The sequence below is a fragment of the Anomaloglossus baeobatrachus genome, chromosome 1 (genome assembly GCF_048569485.1).
Source record: "Anomaloglossus baeobatrachus isolate aAnoBae1 chromosome 1, aAnoBae1.hap1, whole genome shotgun sequence".
Taxonomy (NCBI): Eukaryota; Metazoa; Chordata; class Amphibia; order Anura; family Aromobatidae; genus Anomaloglossus; species Anomaloglossus baeobatrachus.
The window spans coordinates 336,262,554-336,283,093 of NC_134353.1; the positions used below are offsets into that span (position 1 = coordinate 336,262,554).

The 20,540-nt window shown below is 48.0% G+C and overlaps 1 protein-coding gene across 1 annotated transcript in view; it reads left to right on the forward strand.

Moving 5' to 3' along the window:
• The window catches only part of DNAH6 (dynein axonemal heavy chain 6), a 596,499-nt gene that overhangs the window by 180,782 nt on the left and 395,177 nt on the right, over positions 1-20,540 (forward strand). Inside the window, exons 35-37 of the mRNA XM_075352201.1 lie at positions 6,290-6,412; positions 10,908-11,090; positions 19,025-19,168. Of these exons, the coding sequence (XP_075208316.1) occupies positions 6,290-6,412; positions 10,908-11,090; positions 19,025-19,168 (450 nt within the window). The remainder of the gene's footprint in view (positions 1-6,289; positions 6,413-10,907; positions 11,091-19,024; positions 19,169-20,540) is intronic.

Below are 20,540 nucleotides of genomic sequence, written 5' to 3' on the forward strand. Positions count from 1 at the left end.
CCCCCACACGGATTGGCCTCTCGCCCCGGCTCTCTGCAGGCCCCGCCCCCTCACGCAATGCACGCTCGCTGTGGCCCAACTGACACGGGGCTCCGATTCCCAGGTGAGTACACACACATCAGATCACACTCACTCTCACACTCACTCTCACACATCACATCCACACACTCACAACATGCTGGGATATCGCTTGCTTCTACACCGGCTCCGTCAGGATCCCGGCAGCGCCAGACATAACCTTGCGATGCTGGGATCTTAACGGAGGCCGTGAAAGCTGGTAACCATTATACACATCGGGTAACTAAGGTCCCTTAGTTACCCGATGTGTATCATAGTTACCAGTGTACACCGGCTCACACTCACACACACATCACATCGCATCCACACATCAAGGTCCTGCAGCTGCAGAACATACATAACATAACAGCACACACACACACACACACACACAAATCAGATCACACTCACTCACATACACACATCACATCGCATCCACATACTCACAACATCCTGGGATATCGCTTGCTTCTCGGCGGCGATATTGTGCTGTGAGCTTCCAGGACCTGACGGAGGATCACATGGCCAGAAGCATGTGATATCCCCGGATGTTGTGAGTATCAGCGCGTATGTGCAATATCGTCAGTGTCTGTGTGTGTGAGTGTATGCGATCGGGTGTGTGTGAGTGTATGCGATCGGGTGTGTGTGTGAGTGTATGCGATCGGGTGTGTGTGTGAGTGTATGCGATCGGGTGTGTGTGTGAGTGTATGCGATCGGGTGTGTGTGTGAGTGTATGCGATCGGGTGTGTGTGTGAGTGGATGCGATCGGTTGTGTGTGTGAGTGGATGCGATCGGTTGTGTGTGTGAGTGGATGCGATCGGTTGTGTGGGTGAGTGGATGCGATCGGTTGTGTGGGTGAGTGGATGCGATCGGGTGTGGGTGAGTGTCGGCAGAGGAGCACGGCGTGCTGGAGGAGGCTGGGAGCAGAGAGGCTGATCTTGGGGAAGGCTGGGAGGGGGGGGCTGATGCTGAGGGAGGCTGGAAGGAGAGAGGCTGAGCAAACGTGCTCCATCCGCCATACTGCGCACTCCCCATCGTGCTGCATCCCCCATGCTGCGCACTCCCAAACGTGGTCCATCCGCCATGCTGCGCACTCCCAAACGTGGTCCATCCGCCATGCTGCGCACTCCCAAACGTGGTCCATCCGCCATGCTGCGCACTCCCAAACGTGCTCCATCCGCCATGCTGCGCACTCCCAAACGTGCTCCATCCGCCATACTGCGCACTCCCCATCGTGCACCATCCGGCATGCTGCGCACTCCTAAGCGGATGGAGCATGATGGGGGGTGCGCAGCATGGCGGATGGAGCACGTTTGGGAGTGCGCAGCATGGCGGATGGAGCACGTTTGGGAGTGCGCAGCATGACGGATGGAGCACGTTTGGGAGTGCGCAGCATGACGGATGGAGCATGTTTGGGAGTGCGCAGCATGCCGGATGGTGCACGATGGGGAATGCGCAGTATGGCGGATGGAGCACGTTTGGGAGTGCGCAGTATGGCGGATGGAGCACGTTTCGGAGTGCGCAGCATGGCGGATGGAGCACGTTTGGGAGTGCGCAGCATGGCGGATGGACCACGTTTGGGAGCGCGCAGCATGGCGGATGGAGCACGTTTGGGAGTGCGCAGCATGGCGGATGGAGCACGTTTGGAAGTGCGCAGCATGGCGGATGGAGCACGTTTGGGAGTGCGCAGCATGGCGGATGGAGCACGTTTGGGAGTGCGCAGCATGCCGGATGGTGCACGATGGGGAGTGCGCAGTATGGCGGATGGAGCACGTTTGGGAGTGCGCAGCATGGCGGATGGAGCACGTTTGGGAGTGCGCAGCATGGCGGATGGACCACGTTTGGGAGTGCGCAGCATGGCGGATGGAGCACGTTTGGGAGTGCGCAGCATGGCGGATGGAGCACGTTTGGGAGTGCGCAGCATGGCGGGTGGAGCACGTTTGGGAGTGCGCAGCATGGCGGATGGAGCATGATAGGGGGTGCGCAGCATGGCGGATGGAGCACGTTTGGGAGTGCGCAGCATGGCGGATGGAGCACGTTTGGGAGTGTGCAGCATGGCGGATAGAGCACGACGGGGAGTGCGCAGTATGGCGGATGGAGCACGTTTGGGAGTGCGCAGTATGGCGGATGGAGCACGTTTCGGAGTGCGCAGCATGGCGGATGGAGCACGTTTGGGAGTGCGCAGCATGGCGGATGGACCACGTTTGGGAGCGCGCAGCATGGCGGATGGAGCACGTTTGGGAGTGCGCAGCATGGCGGATGGAGCACGTTTGGAAGTGCGCAGCATGGCGGATGGAGCACGTTTGGGAGTGCGCAGCATGGCGGATGGAGCACGTTTGGGAGTGCGCAGCATGCCGGATGGTGCACGATGGGGAGTGCGCAGTATGGCGGATGGAGCACGTTTGGGAGTGCGCAGCATGGCGGATGGAGCACGTTTGGGAGTGCGCAGCATGGCGGATGGACCACGTTTGGGAGTGCGCAGCATGGCGGATGGAGCACGTTTGGGAGTGCGCAGCATGGCGGATGGAGCACGTTTGGGAGTGCGCAGCATGGCGGGTGGAGCACGTTTGGGAGTGCGCAGCATGGCGGATGGAGCATGATAGGGGGTGCGCAGCATGGCGGATGGAGCACGTTTGGGAGTGCGCAGCATGGCGGATGGAGCACGTTTGGGAGTGTGCAGCATGGCGGATAGAGCACGATGGGGAGTGCGCAGCATGGCGGATGGAGCACGTTTGGGAGTGCGCAGCATGGGGGATGCAGCACGATGGGGAGTGCGCAGTATGGCGGATGGAGCACGTTTGGGAGTGCGCAGCATGGCGGATGGACCACGTTTGGGAGTGCGCAGCATGGCGGATGGAGCACGTTTGGGAGTGCGCAGCATGGGGGATGCAGCACGATGGGGGGTGCGCAGCATGGGGGATGGAACACGATGGGAGGTGCACACCTCCCCCCAACACACACACACACGCGCACTGCACAACACACACACACTAGGAATCACAAACAACGCCCTACACAGACACCCACACACACAGACAACGCTGCACACACAAATATACGCACATACTGCACAACACACACATTGCTCAAAACATACCTCCCCCCAAAACACACCACACCCACACAAACCGCACAACACACACACACACACAACGCTACAGACACACAGCGCTCCACAAACAACGCAACACACGCAACACACATACAACACCGCTCTCACCCCCCGCGACACTCAGAACATGTACAGCGCCCTACACAAACACTTGGTAACTACACACAACAACATCTATATATATAACAAAAATCATACATGAACTACACAATATGTAAATTCTAGAATACCCGATGCGTAGAATCGGGCCACCTTCTAGTACTATATATAAGAGCCCAGGCCGCCCTGTATAATGTAAAAAAACACTTTTATAATACTTACCTAGGGGGCGGTCCAGTCCGATGGGTGTCGCTGCTCTCTGATTCAGCACTTCCTCTCTGCTGCGATCGCCGTCCTCCTTCTTCCCAGCCCAGTGTGCATGACGCGTCCTACGTCATCCATGCTGGTCGGCATTGTGGTCCTGCGCAGGTACACTTTGATCTGTCCTGCTGAGGGCAGATCAAAGTATTGTAGTGTGCATTGTAAGATGGCACTCGGTAATATTGGAAATGGCCGGTATGTGTCACAGAGAACCTCTGCCATGAACCTGGAGTGTTCGCTGGGACTTGTAGTTCCATACGTCTTTTGGTAATATGTTTCAGGCCTCGATTCATGGGATGGCCAGAAGTGATGGGAAGGACTGACCATCCACATACCTCTCACCCAGGGGTGTGTCTGGGAGGATATCATGTGTCTGGTTGTGATCACACGGCTGTCTACCAGGGTCCTGGAGGAAACGGCCCTGCTGGAGCACATGGTGAGACCATGTGGGGAGTATGCTGCGACTCCTGAACAGGTATCCCCAGGAGAAGGGAGTTGTGAGCTGACTGGGTGACAGCAAGTGAAGACCGCCATATTTGTCTTCGCTTGGATACAGCTGAGAGGTCAGTGAGTAAAGGCTGTGATGCCGGCACTGGGACACTGTGTATAGCCTTGCGGATATACTCATTATTGGAATAGACTGGGACATGTTCCTGAAATATGTTTAAATGAACTGTAACAGCGGTTTATGACATGCTTGAATAAACCACATGGACATTTTAAGTGACAAAGTGCTCCTGTGTGCCTCAATCCCGCTACCAGACGTGTGTCCTCAATACATTCGGGACGCAGGTCATTACAGCATGCATGGGCGGTCTTTCACCTTTCCTCGCACCTGCGCATTACAGTACTTTGATCTGCCCTCAGCAGGATAGATTAAAGTGAGCCTGTGCAAAACTGCAATGCCCGACTGTGTGGATGAGGTAGGATGCGTCATGCACACGGACCTCAGAAGAAGGAGGACTGCGATCATCGCAGAGAGGAGGTGCCGAACCAAAGAGTTGCAACACCTATCGGGCTGGACCACCCCCCTAGATGAGTATTATAAAAGTGTTTTTTCTGTTATACAGCACGGCCTGGGCTCTTATGTACAGCATTCTGGAGGGCCAATTCTATAAAGGCTTATTGGTGGTTGCCGCAGCTAATAGGGGCCAATTCTGATGACAGGTAGATCCTGTAGAGGGAAACACTGTTGAAAATACATGACATATAATGGCCAGCAATAGTTTTTTTCCTCATCTACTCACACAGGGCAGCCTTTTCTAAAAAGTTACATGACAGTACAATTACCAATTAAAGCAATGTTTCCATCTAAAAAGGTCATTGAATGTTGCTAGAGTTAGAATGGGCTATCACTTTATCATTTTTTGGGATCTGAACTCTGTTAGCCCTATGAATCAGGAGAATCATCTTTACTGCAACAACAGAGATGTAGGGATGCAGCTCCTTCACTGTTTTCCTTGCACAACAGTAATTTTTGGCAAGGAATTGCCGATAGGGTATTTTATGGATGGATGTTCTATGCCACTTATTAAGAAATAACGTTTGGAACACCATGCTAAGTCTGAACTGGGTAGGAAGGGCTGCACACCAGCGACAGTGCAAGGGGAATAGATGTAAAGCAGAAACTGCTATGTGAATACTGACATGAAAAATACAATAGCTATATGTAAAAATGAAAATATGACTATGGTATCTGCATAACTGCTATGAACTTTAAGAATAAAGAGAAATTTAGCTTTTGAATTGATCAATACAATAGAGCCCCAACACCTCGTCACGGTATTCTCTTACATTGGGGTCCCTAGCTAATGTGTGTCCTCTCTTGCAATTAAAAAACCTACCGTATATGGGAAGCTGAGACCCAGGCTATATATGTATAATGTGGATCGGCAATAGGTGTGGGTGGGGTTCGGTTCACAAACGAAAGACTACAAACTAATTAAGAAATAATGTTTGGACCACCATGCTAAGTCTGAACTGGGTGCAAAAACCCTAAAGTTTGTAGTCTTTCGTTTGTGAACCCAACCCCACCCACACCTATTGCTGGTCCACATTATACATACTGTATATAGCCTGGGTGTTAGCTTCCCATACACAGTAGGTTTTTTAACTGCAAGAGAGGACACACATTAGCTAGGGACCCCAATGTAAGAGAATACCGTGACGAGGTGTTGGGGCTCTGTTGTATTGATCAATTCAATAGCTACATTTCTCTTTATTCTTAAAGCTCATAGCAGTTATGCAGATTCCATTGTCATATTTTCATTTTTACATATAGCTATTGTATTTTTCATGTCAGTATTCATAGAGCAGTTTCTGCTTTACATTTATTCCCCTTGCACTGTCGCTGGTGTGCAGCCCTTCTCTTTATATAGTTCTATGCCACTTGCCATTAAATTGCTTCATCAACATTCAAAGAAAGTTTGAATACAAAATAAAATAAGTTTCCAAGGAAATAAGCAGTAAAAATGCTCTGAGATATGCTTACTAGCTAAGCAATTCCGCAATTACACTGTATTCACATGACATCTGTGTGAGGGCTATTTTTATTTCCACATACTGGAATGTGTATCTGAGCAGTTTGAATCCAATGAGCTCAATAATTAAGTAAACCTTCAGCATCCGAGTACTGTAACAAGCATCTGTTTAATGATCTCAAAGTACATAGAATAGTTTACTCAATAAAGAATCTTATGTGCTTTTCGGTAAGTAATAAACTGTCAATTTATCTTATTAAGCATTTTCTTTATGTTTTAGGTCCAGGATTTGAAAGTTGCATCTCCTGCTACCGTAAGCCGATGTGGAATGGTTTACATTGATCCTGAGGAGCTTAAATGGATGCCCTACGTCCAAACCTGGATAGCTGGGCTTCCAGCTAATGTGCGTGCAATTTGTTATCTTCATAAATTTGGGGCCATTCTCTATTTTTCTATCTTGTAAATTGCTAAATTTTACACCATTATGGTAAAAGATAGCAGATAGCAAGTCAAGTAATAATAATAATATAATAATAAGAATCTTCTTTTACAACTATTTTATGAAAAATAGTACTCGTGCAAGCAGCAAAACCATAAGACAGAGCCTACATAGTTATATATGTGATCATACAGCCCCTGGTACAAGAGTTCATATGAAAATCAGAAACTAGTATTAAAGAGGATATCTACTACTTTATCACTGATGGTCTATCCTCAGGATAGGTAATCAATGTCTGATCGGGTGGGGTTCAGCACTCCTGGCAATAAGCTATTCTCGGTGCTGACAGTGGCAGTGTGCCGCCCCTAGGCAAGCGAGCTGCTAATATCCGGGATTACTGTGGCTCGAGGGTCCCCGGACTCGGGTTTAGCGGACACTCAATAAAGGGGGTATTTACAAGGGGCAAGTGTTTGTGACGGCACCTGCGGGTTGCGATAACGGATATACCACCGCTGTTGTGTAAGGGTGCTGGAGCTGATGAAATGGAGCAGCTAGATGTGAATCCCTCCGCAGGTTGGGAAGGACCCGGTGCCCTCGTGGTGTTGGATGAGGTGGATAGTGCAGGAACAGGCTATTAGGCCTCTTGATGTTGGATGAATTGCACAATGCAGGAAACAGGAACAGTCACTGCTGTTTATCGTGCTGCTGGATAGGGTTGCAGAAAGGAGACACATGCTGATGGTAAACAAAGTCTCTACTCACGATTGTAGAAGGGGACGGCCCGTTCAGGCCCCTGATACTTTCAGTGTCACTTGGTGATCTAGGTGCCCTTTTCCGTGCACTCCGTTTGTAGGTAATTGGCCCCCGTAGTATGAAACGTTTGGGGCCAGTCCACTGGTGTATAGTGGACACTTGTCTCTAGGACTGGCAGATTGGACCCTGTTGTTTTGTCCTCTGTCTAAGACCCTGGTCCCTTGCGGTCTGCTGAAGTCCTGGATTCTTAATTGGTCAGAGAGGTCTCTACATGCTTCCTCGCTGGTTGGGTGAATTACCAGGTCGTTTAGAGCGGTTCCTGGTTTAGGGCCCCATGCCCCGTCGTGCCCGGTCCCGGTCAAGTCCATTGCACCATCTTGGCGTCCACTGCCTCCCCTAGGCAGTGTCCTTGGAAAACCTCAGGTCAGCTTCCCCTGACCCCGATAACTGTCGCCTACGCCACTGGATCACCGCTGTCCACCAGGCTAACAAGTTCGTGTTCACAGTTACTTAGCTCCTCTCACCAGGAGCTCTGCTCTCTTAGCTCCTCACACTTAAACCTCCCCACTCAACTCCTAGCTCCTCTCTCTTTGGAGCTCTGCAATGAAACTGTCCCTAGTCCCCACTCACCAGTCTGCCTAGTCCCCCCCTGGGTTGGCCTAATAGACAGCTAGCACAACCCCCTGGTTTCTGACCGGCAGTCACTGGTTGGGAGCGGTAGCTTTTGGATTTGTGGAGTAGGTGGCAGTGACACTAGGTTCCCAGGAACCTTGGAGAAGTGCTATCCTAAAGGAAGGAAAGATGAATAACTCTCTGCCTCCGAAATAGACCGCAAAGGTATAGCAAGTTCCCCACATTCACAGACTACGGTGATATAGGAAAATACAATACACAGATGGATGATAGAATTAGCAAAGGTGAGGCCCCACTGACTAAATAGGAAAGGATAGGAAAGGGGCTGATGGTGGCCAGAGAAAAACCCTACAAAAACCCAAATACCTGATAGTACAAAAAGGTCCTCAGATCGCACGATCTGCACTCCGTCCTATATCAGGCGCTCTTGTCAAACCAATGAACAGAAAACAGGAACAATTACAAATTCAAGAAGCAACAAACACATGACCTTATAGGAGCAAAACGGCAAACATAGCTGCAGGGAGCTTCCCAGCAAAGCAACAGAGAGGGAAGATTCCTGCATGCAAATAAACTGAAAACAACCACAACATGTCCACCTGTCAAATTTATCAAATGTGCCAGCGTTTTGTACATCATTCATAGACTGGAGTAGTATTTCTGTACTGCCTCCGTGTCAGCAGCTGAGCTGCTCGGATCCAGGTTCTCAGTGGCTCAAGGGTCTCTGGATCCGGGGGTCGTGTGGTCTCTCAAATGAAGGGGGCTATTTACAAGGGATAGTATAGAGTTCGTGACGCCACCCGTGGTATGTGGTAATTAGGAGTACCACTTCTGAAGTTGGGAGTACCCGGGGGTGATGGAACGGGGCAGCCAGGTGTTAGAACCCTCCACGGGAATACCCCGGGACTCGGTGGTTGAGGGGGATGCCGTTGGGTGCAAGGGTAGTCACTTTGGTACTCACTCAGTCCATTAAGCAGACACGGACAACTGGTAAACCAAGTCTCTGGACACCGCTGCCGCTGAGGGGAGCTAGTTTGGGTCCCATCCCCAATGGTGCTGCTTGGTGATCCGTGACCTGCCTCCTGGCACTATGTTTTCTTCTCTGGTGGTCCCAGTAGTGTAAAACTTGCCGGGTCCCGCTCCCCACTATGGCTAAGTGTGGGAGCTTGCTCTCAGGGTTCACGCTTGGGATTTTCTGGACCGTTTTGGTTTGGAAAGTCCTATCCCGCTCGTTGCGCTAGTGCCCCGATTTTGGAGCGGTTAAGAACAGATCTTCAAGGCTCCATTCTCCTCGGGTAAATTATTGGGGTGGCCGGAAGCTAATCCCCGACCTAAGGTCCACGTACCCCGGTCCCGGACTGGTGATGGTGCTAGGCCGCCGGCTGTCCTGCTCGACAGATCTGTACCGCTTGCCACGATCCCCTTCGACCGGGGGTCCATCTCCTTTAGGCCCAGACTACCGTCTACAACCTAGACAGCTTTCCAGGAGCCCCGCTCCCGACATCCTTTAAGCTCCTCACAGCTCGAGGGTTAATTCCTCTCTCCTCTACTCCTCACTCTCAACTCTCAACTCTCAATTCTCAACTGACTACATTCCTCACCTCCTCTCTCTAACCCCCCAGGTGGACGACTCTATTCCACTCAAGCCATCCACTGGTGTGTTTGGTGTGTGTGGTGCAGGGTGTATCTAGGATTTGATTCGCTGATGTAGGCAACACCATATAGTTAGGGACCAAAAACCAAGAAGGAGGGGAATACTGCACAGGAGGGCAGAGTGTGCAATATCCTGTGACGACCCGATAGTCCAGGGGCGTCACATTTCTAATAATAAGATATGGTGAGCACACAAGTGCTGTAGAGGTGGGCGCTCACTGGTAGACTTGTAGATATGGAAGGATGAAACCACGCAGTAGCATTTCTCTTGGCGCACAGTCACAGGCCACTCAGAAGTTGCTTCAAATTCATTAAGGGGCTAGTTCCTCTGAATGAATTTGGTGCCTTCTATTCCAGCAACACTGGCGCAGTGTGAGTGTGCACTGTACGCAAGTCTGGATGAATCTGCCCCATAGCCCATGTAGATTCCACATCAGCTGCATGTGCAAGATAATACGTTTCTACTCATCCAGTGTGCTGGTACTGTAAAATCTTAAGGGCGGCTTTGCACGTTGCAACATCGCAAGCTGATAGTCCCCGCCCCCGTCGCAGGTACGATATCGTGTGATAGCTGGCGTAGCGAAAATTATCGCTACGCCAGCTTCACATGCACTCACCTGCCCTGCGACCGTCGTTCTGGCCGGCGACCCGCCTCCTTCCTAAGTCACACGACGTCACATGGCAGGCGGCCAATAGCGGCGGAGGGGCGGAGATGAGCAGGATATAAACATCCCACCCACCTCCTTCCTTCCGCATATCCTACGGAAGCCGCGGTGACGCCGGTAGGAGATGTTCCTCGCTCCTGCGACTTCACACACAGCGATGTGTGCTGCCGCAGGAGTGAGGAACAACATCGGACCGTCGCGTCAGCGTAATTATGGATTACGCCGACGCTGCACCGATGATACGATTACGACGATTTTGCGCTTGTTAATCGTATCATTTAGGCTTTACACACTACGATGTCGCATGCGATGCCGGATGTGCGTCACTTTCAATTTGACCCCACCGACATCGCACCTGCGATGTTGTAGTGTGCAAAGCTCGCCTAAGGGTATTATGTGCGGAAAATCCACTTGTGAAATCTCCACAATACGCGACTAACTTAATAGTTTATCTATTGCTTATTCTTTATGCAGTAGTTCTTTACAGTTTATTTATTTTTGCACAAAATATAATAAAACATTGGATAATTTTAAATTTCTTCTCAAATATACTACTTGAGTATGAAGTCATACACAAATGGTTCTAACCTTGGAAAATAGTAGTGTTTGTTCCTAACTCGGAGGTGTTTTAAATTAGTCACTTATTTTTCTGTTTTTGTTTTTTTTTGTTGTTGTAGTTTTCTCCAATAATGCACATATTTTGCAGTTTATTTAGAAAGTATGCATGTTTTATTCATATGTTTTGTCATTTACAGCTGACTGATGAAATGAAGCAGCTTCTTTTAGATTTGTTTGGGCGCTATGTTGAAGATGGCCTCAAATTTGTCACCAGAAAATGCACTCAAGCCATCTCACAAGTGGATATTAGTAAAGTGACTACACTCTGCTGTCTTCTCGAATCACTGCTGCTTGGAAAAGGAGGACCAGACTTAAAAATGGTACTTGTGCTAAAGGCTATTTTTTTTATTATTACATGATTTAAGACAGAAACGTCCAGTTACATAGATGTACTGTATATATGTCCCCCATCCTGTTACATATGTTTCCTATCCTGGGTCCATCCTGTTGTTAATGTTCTCCATCCTGGTGTATACTGTATGTTCCCTATCCTGGTAGATATGTTCCCCATCATGGTATAAATGTCTCCCAACCTGGGCCCATCTTGGTATATATGTCCCTCATGCTGGTATATATGTTCCCCATCATGGTATATATTTTCCCATCCTGGTATATATGTCTCCATCATGGGCCCATTCTGGTATATATGCCTCTCGTTATGCAGCTTTTTTTAACACATAAAAAAATAAACGATTCTACTCACCATCCCTCTGCTCAAAGGCACGCTGCCTTCTCTTCTGATGCCGGTATCTGACTTCGGCATGTAAGTGATGGGCAGTGCATGACGTCACTGCCATGCGCTCCTAGTCACACTCCAACATCAGCTGCTGGCTATACAAAATGAATATTCACTGCTTCCCATGCCATAATCCCGCCCTCCTCTCAGCGCCGCTGGTGTCAGTGATAGTAAAAATCTTCACAGTCATTTATTAGCATTGACCTGGTACTGAATGGTGGACAGGATTATGAGTATAGGGAGCAGTGAATATTAATTTTCTTTAATAGCGGACATACGTGATCACCCCACCCCTGCCAGCCCTGGTTTCCTACAGCGGCGACCCTCCTCCTGCCTCTATTGACCACTCACCACCACCGTTGCCTCCCCATCTTATAGTCTGAAAATAACAGTATGTCCCCAATCATAGTATATATGTCCCCATCTTGGTATTTATGTCCCATATCCTGGGCCCCTTCCTGGTATGAATATGCCCCATCCTGGGCACATCCTGGTAAACATGTCCCCTATCCTGGTACATATGTCCCCCATATGGTATATATGTCTTCCATCCTAGGCCCCATCCTTGGAGATATGTTCACCATTCTGGTATATACATCCCCACCCTGAGTGCATCCTGGTATATATGTCCCCATCTTGGTATATATATGTCCCCCATCCATGTGTATATGTCCACTATCTTGGTATATATGTCACCATCCTGGGCCTATCCTGGCAAATATTTCCTCCATCCTAGTAAATATATCCCCATCCTTGTATATATATATGTCCCCCATCCTAGGCACCATCCTGGTATATATGTCCTCCATCTTCGTATATATGTCCCTATACTAGGCCCATCCTGGTATATATATTTCTCATCCTGTTATATGTGTCCCCATCCTGGTAAACATGTCCCTCATCCTTGTATATATGTCCCCCATTGTGATATATACATCCCCACCCTGGTTCTATCCTGGTATATATGTCTCCATCTTGGTATATATGTTCCCCATCCTGGGCACCATCCTGGAATATATGTCCTCCATCTTGGTATGTATGTCCACCATCCTGGTCAACATCTTGGTATATACAGTATGTCCTCCATCTTGGTAAACCTGTCCCTATCCTGGTATATATGTTCCACATCCTGGGCATCATCCTGGTATATATGTCACTATCCTGGGTCCATCCTTGTATATATGTCCCCCATTCTGGTAAACATGTCCCCCATCCTGGGCATCATCCTGGTATATATGTTCTCCATCTTGGTATATATGTCACTATCCTGGGCCCATCCTTTTATATATGTCCCCCATCCTGGTAAACATGTCCCCCATCCTGGGCACCATCCTGGTATATATGTCCTCCATCTTGGTATATATGTCCCTATACTAGGCCCATCCTGTTATATACACCTCCCATCCTGTTATATGCGTCCCCATTCTGCTAAATATGTCCCCCATCCTGGTATATATGTGTAGCGCCCCTGAGCCACTCAGGGCACCACAAGGAACTGTATCCCCTTGGGGATGCAGGATCTACCACCTGGGACCTGGAGTACCAGTTCCGATACCACCAAAGCACAACCAAAATCCTAGTTCTCCACTCCACACCAGGCATAGAGGGTTAACCATGTAAGGGGATGGTCGCCATGGGAACGAGTCCTGGGTTTAGCCAGCCTGATGGGAGGGGTCAGCAGTGAGTCGAGAGGAGAATCGAGAGAAGTGTGGCACACAGAGAGGTGTGCGGACGTGCCGGAGCTGGGTTTGTGCAATGGTGACCCCGGGGGCACGGGAGAGAGGTCACCAGGTCGGGTACCGGAGATACCGCTGGGACCAGAGCACGCACGGGGCACAGGGCCCTAGATCAGGCGCCAGTTCTACACGGCTTTATAAATACCTGCCCGGTGAGGACACCTTCATGGACTTCACCGAACCAAATAATCCGGGGGCATCAGTACCCACATTCAGCAGCGGTGGTTCTCCATCCTTAACCGCAACCCGCAGATGGCGTCACATGAACATTAACTCTTATCACCCTTGTAAATACTCCCCTTTCATAAAGGAAGCCCCAGGGCACGGGACCGGGCAACGGCCACCGGCCACCAGAGTGACATTCCTATTTGTTAATTATTATTATCTTGGATCGAGTATCCCCTTCCCTGGGCACCACAGCTTCTGTTTCTGGTGTCACAAACAGGATATGGACATGGCCCTTTAACTCGGGTGATGTGTGCCTTAAGGAACTGTGTTCGGTGAACTGTTTGTGCAAAGACCGTCATCTTTAATTCTGAAAAACGGGCTGTGCTGAAAAGAGCGCGAAACTACAAAAGCGCGCGAACGGAAGTCCCGTCCACGAGTCCTGTAAGCGCGGGCGGAAGTCAGCAGTGACCGGACCTGGAACCGCCCAGTGTGCCCCAGTCCCCGTGAGAGTGATGAGAAATGACCAAGGGGGACTGGAAAAATTGAGGCTCCTGATAGCGGGAAGGCAGCGGGACCTTCCTCAGGAGCGTCTGGGATGTGAGAACGGATGCTGGTGCAGGGACACCAGAACTCTGCCGCAAAGTTTCTGGACACTAAGAAAAAAACCCAGGATGGCTGCTCCAGAGGATCGGGAGCCCAACCGTCCTGTACCGGGAACCGCTGCCTGGCTGGAAGAAGAATTAGCCCGGTTTTGCATCCGGGTGCGGGTACAGTCTCTTCAACAGGTCGTGGACTGAAAAGAAGAGGTACAGAGAATGGTGGCAGCAGTGTGGGCCCGCGAGAACTGTGTCATGCACGCAGAGCAGTGTCGGGAGGTAAGAGCGCAGATCCTCTTAACTTTACCGACCAGCCCGGAGGCCGAGCTCCAATCCGGTTGTGGAGCACCAGCCAGTCCGGCTGCCCAAGGCCATATCATCGCCAGCAACACCGCTTCCATCCCCGGTTGTGGACCGGACACCCAGGATGTGTTGTGTTTGTTCTTGAAGTGCTGATCCCAGGAGGCCAAATGAACCTGATGGCCCCTACCCAGCACCATGGTAGCCATGACCTGAAACGCTACCAGTTTGTTGTTATGTGTGTATTTGTTATTTTCTTTGAAAATCTGCATGAATCTGAAAAATGTTTTAAAAAAATAAAAATAAATTGATAATCCTTGGAACAATAACCTGATTTACCTGTTTGCCTAATGCGGAAAACCACAAATTTTGAAAAACTTAATTTAAACATGGACCACTGGTCATTGGACTGGAAATGACCAGAACTCTCGCAATGTAAATAGTTGCACCAAGTGTGCCTCCCAGAGTAATCCTTTTTTTTTTTGCCATCAGGACATTGATACCGCCACCAAGGAGAGGAAGGTTGGAGGAAAGGTCTGGGATAGAGATGGCCCAGACCTGATCACCACAGGGACTGGTGACCTGCAGCGGTAGTTCTCCATCCTTAACCGCTACCCGCAGGTGGCGTCACATGAACATTAACTCTTATCACCCCTGTAAATACCCCCTTTCATAAAAGAAGCCCCAGGGAACGGTATCGGGCAACGGAAACAAGAGTGACATTCCCATTTGGAAACAAGAGTGACATTCCCATTTGTTACCACCCGGGACCAAGTACCCCCTTCCCTGGGCACCACATATGTCTCTCATCCTAGGCCTTATCCTGAAAAACATGGCCCCCATTCTGGTAAATATATCCCCCATCCTGTTATATACTTCCCTATCCCGGTACATATGTCCTCCACCATGGTAAATATGTCCCCATCATGAGCCCCATTCTGGCAATATGTCGCTCCAACCTGGTATATATATATATATATATATATATATATATATATATATATATATATATATATATATACATATATATGGGTGGGTATAGTAGTTAGTTAACACCGCAATGATGTGAGGTGGTTACCAGACTCACCTTATGGTGGAAAGGTAAAACCTTATGGTGGAATTTAAAGCCTGTAGGAGAGTAATGTCCAGATACCGGAGGGGCCGGTGGAAGCTGATTCGATCATCTGAATGAGAATCCTCCAGTGGACTCCAAGTAGGATTCAAGTAAAACAGATTATGGTAGGTGATCGTGTGCCGCCCTGGCCTATCAGGTTGTCATAGGGTATTGTGCAATCTGCCCTCCTGTACAATATCCACCTCCTCCTTGGTTACGGGTCCCTGACCTTTGGTGTTGCCAAGAACAAGCTAATCAAAATCCTAGGAACACTCTGCACCACACCCAACCGACACACCAGTGGACGGCCTGAGTGGAATAGGGTCGCCCACTTGGGGGGGTTGGTTAAGGGGAGGTCAGGAGTGTCAGGAGCAGAACAGTGGAGTGTTGGAGGTAAAAGTGGGAGGAGGTCAGGAGCTGGGCTCCTTGGAACTTCTAGTTGGCAGAAGTAGGTCTGAGCCTGGTAGGAGCTGGACCTCAGTTGCAGGGGATCGTGACAAGGGGCACGGACTGTCAAGGAGGACAGCCGACGTCCTTGTGCTATCACCGGTCAGGGGCCAGAGCACAATGGGGTATGTGGACCCTAGGTCAGGAAGTAGCTTCAGGTGTCCTGGCAATTTACCCGACGAGGACGGAGTCTTCAAGATCCGTTCTCCACCCGCTCCAAAATCGGGGTACTAGCGCAACGAGGGGGATAGGACTTTCCAAACACACCGTCCAGAAAATCCCAAGCGTGAACCCTGAGAGCAAGCTCACCCAGTTAGCCATACTGGTGAGCGGGACCCGATTAGTTTCACACTAAAGGGACGAGCTAGAAGACGAGGTGCCAAGCCAAAGGTCACAGACTAACAGGCAACACCAACGAGCACGGGATCCAGGCGTGCTCCCTCCCAGCAGCAACGGTGTGAAGAACTTTGGTTTACCACAATTGAGTGAGTACACAAGTGACCCTTACCGTCCCAAGGGCACCTCCCCGTCACCCTCATAGAGTCTTGGGGCATCCCCCCTACCCGTGGAGGGGTTAAACACCTGGCTGCCCACACCATCGCCACCGGGTACTCCCAACTGCAGCGGTGGTACTCCACCTTACCACACACCACGGATGGCATCACAAACAACTTCAAACATACCACCCCGTGTAAATATTCCCCCATTTATTCCAAGTGGCCGCGCGACCCTGACCCCAGGTCTGGAGATCCCTCGAGCCACCGCGGATTCGGATCCGAGCAGCCCGGCTGCTGACGCGGGGGCGGCACAATCGTGCCTCTTGAAAACTGGACTGAAATGTACGAAGTGGAGAGTGGATATAAATTGTGATTAAAAAAATGTTTTTTATGTACATTACGAAATATTTTAACCAATCTTAATGTTTTAACAACAAATAAAAAAAAGAAAATGAATCACGATTTGGATCCACTCTCTAGTTTGTACATCTCAGTCCAATTTTCATAAGGCGTGATCACCGACTGTAAAGGCTTTAAAAATAGAAGTTTTAATATTATATTTTTTTAAATTGTCTCTCCAGTAAAGGAGACAATCTCTAGCGCAGCGCCACCTGTTGGAAGTAGTGATCCTATATTTTTTTTAATCATTTAACAAAATACAAAGTGAATGAAGAGAACAGGCAGTATAAGGAAATACCTGCATATCCAAGTATTCTATATATGGCATAAATGTGCATACACACAGTGTAGTGTGAAGATGGTGTAAAAGGAACTTTTAAGTGACTCTTGAAAGTTACTCTCCCTTACCAAGGCGTATGCAACTACTATTTTCTTTGGCCTTAAATGCTTAGTAATTTATAGATTACAAACGTACACGCACGTGCGCGCACACACACACACACACACACATATATACAGTTAGGTCCAGAAATATTTGGACAGTGACACAATTTTCGCGAGTTGGGCTCTGCATGCCACCACATTGGATTTGAAATTAAACCTCTACAACAGAATTCAAGTGTAGATTGTAACGTTTAATTTGAAGGTTTGAACAAAAATATCTGATAGAAATTGTAGGAGTTGTACACATTTCTTTACAAACATTCCACATTTTAGGAGGTCAAAAGTAATTGGACAAATAAACCAAACCCAAACAAAATATTTTTATTTTCAATATTTTGTTGCGAATCCTTTGGAGGCAATCACTGCCTTAAGTCTGGAACCCATGGACATCACCAAACGCTGGGTTTCCTCCTTCTTAATGCTTTGCCAGGCCTTGACAGCCGCAGCCTTCAGGTCTTGCTTGTTTGTGGGTCTTTCCGTCTTAAGTCTGGATTTGAGCAAGTGAAATGCATGCTCAATTGGGTTAAGATCTGGTGATTGACTTGGCCATTGCAGAATATTCCACTTTTTTGCACTCATGAACTCCTGGGTAGCTTTGGCTGTATGCTTGGGGTCATTGTCCATCTGTACTATGAAGCGCCGTCCGATCAACTTTGCGGCATTTGGCTGAATCTGGGCTGAAAGTATATCCCGGTACACTTCAGAATTCATCCGGCTACTCTTGTCTGCTGTTATGTCATCAATAAACACAAGTGACCCAGTGCCATTGAAAGCCATGCATGCCCATGCCATCACGTTGCCTCCACCATGTTTTACAGAGGATGTGGTGTGCCTTGGATCATGTGCCGTTCCCTTTCTTCTCCAAACTTTTTTCTTCCCATCATTCTGGTACAGGTTGAGCTTTGTCTCATCTGTCCATAGAATACTTTTCCAGAACTGAGCTGGCTTCATGAGGTGTTTTTCAGCAAATTTAACTCTGGCCTGTCTATTTTTGGAATTGATGAATGGTTTGCATCTAGATGTGAACCCTTTGTATTTACTTTCATGGAGTCTTCTCTTTACTGTTGACTTAGAGACAGATACACCTACTTCACTGAGAGTGTTCTGGACTTCAGTTGATGTTGTGAACGGGTTCTTCTTCACCAAAGAAAGTATGCGGCGATCATCCACCACTGTTGTCATCCGTGGACTCCCAGGCCTTTTTGAGTTCCCAAGCTCACCAGTCAATTCCTTTTTTCTCAGAATGCACCCGACTGTTGATTTTGCTACTCCAAGCATGTCTGCTATCTCTCTGATGGATTTTTTCTTTTTTTTCAGCCTCAGGATGTTCTGCTTCACCTCAATTGAGAGTTCCTTAGACCGCATGTTGTCTGGTCACAGCAACAGCTTCCAAATGCAAAACCACACACCTGTAATCAACCCCAGACCTTTTAACTACTTCATTGATTACAGGTTAACGAGGGAGACGCCTTCAGAGTTAATTGCAGCCCTTAGAGTCCCTTGTCCAATTACTTTTGGTCCCTTGAAAAAGAGGAGGCTATGCATTACAGAGCTATGATTCCTAAACCCTTTCTCCGATTTGGATGTGAAAACTCTCATATTGCAGCTGGGAGTGTGCACTTTCAGCCCATATTATATATATAATTGTATTTCTGAACATGTTTTTGTAAACAGCTAAAATAACAAAACTTGTGTCACTGTCCAAATATTTCTGGCCCTGACTATATATATATATATATATATATATATATATATATATATATATATGTATGTGTGGACGTTTTTTTTTTACTTATTTTCATTGTTATTATTTTTAGGAGCAGTCAAGACTGAATGGCATAATCTGTCAGACCTTTGTCTTCTGTTATGTCTGGTCTGTTGGTGGAAATCTCACTGAGAATCATTGGGATGCTTTCGATACATTTGTCAGACAGCAGTTTGATGATAACCCTGAAGCCAAGGTAAGCAGTAAAAGATTATCTTTACACCCCACACAGTCATAGTAAATAAAATCTGCTCGATCATACTGAATTTTACATTTTTATTGTTATGTATTTTAATTTGGCCACTAGGTGTCAGTGTTTCATAGACTACAGAATATATCTGCTAAATCCAGGCAATGGTTCCCAATTTTTTATAATTGTGCAGAACTCTATTCTCTATTTTTATGGAATTTCAAGTATTTATTCCTGAATTTTTAGAAAAATGAATTGCATTCAAACATCCATCATTTGTCTTAAATATAAATTTTCAAAATTATTTTGGTTCATTCACATATGTATCATTTGATATTAAAAAGGTGACATTGCATATTATTTATAATATTTTGCTGAATACATTCATTACTATTGAAAAAAAACAATAATTAAAAATTACATCTTTAATTTTTTAATTCATTTTCCAATGATGAAGTATAGACTCTGCCATACATTCACAATAAAGGATGGTCACTAGTGATGAGCGAGTACTAAAAAGCTCGGGTGCTCGAAGCTCGGGCCGAGCATCCCAAGATACTTGTGTACTCGGGCCGAGCAACGAGCCCAATGTTATCCTATGGGAGACCCGAGTATTTTTGTGAAATGACCCCCCGGCAGCATGGAGAAACCCTAAAAATGTCACAAAAGTCTCAGAAGAGTGCTCAAATGACATGGCAACAGCATGGGGAAGACCCCTTGAAGCATTTATCACTCAAAAGTCACAGCTGTGAACAATTTTGTCCGCGTTTCACGCCATTTTTACGGACTCACCAGAAAACCTTCCAAAATGACCCCAAAATGATTTTTCATGGCAGAAATGTTAAGGGCACATACCCAATAGTGAGATAGAGCTGGTGTATGTTACTTTTTGAGATTAATACATGAAAGATTTTACGTGAAAACATTGTGTGGCACTCCGATGTCCCTGAGAAGAGACGTACATGAAGGCCTCTTGAGTCTAATGTGCCCATTTTGAGGAAGTGAGTCTTTGTAGTATTTTCCTTTGCCAGGGCAGTCCAAAATTGTGAGGTTCACCAATGCCCCTGCATAGAGACGTGCATGAGGGCCTGTAAACCTGAAGTGCCCATTGGAAGGAAGTGGGTGTATTATAGTATAGCCCTTAGGCAGGGCAGCCAAAAATTGGGAGGCTCCACGTTGTCCCTGGGTAGAGACGTGCATGAGGGCCTCAAAACATTAAGTGTCCATTGTCAGGAAGTGGGTGTATTATAGTATAGCCCTTAGGCAGGGCAGCCAAAAATTGGGAGGCTCCACGTTGTCCCTGGGTAGAGACGTGCATGAGGGCCTCAAAACATTAAGTGTCCATTGTCAGGAAGTGGGTGTATTATAGTATAGCCCT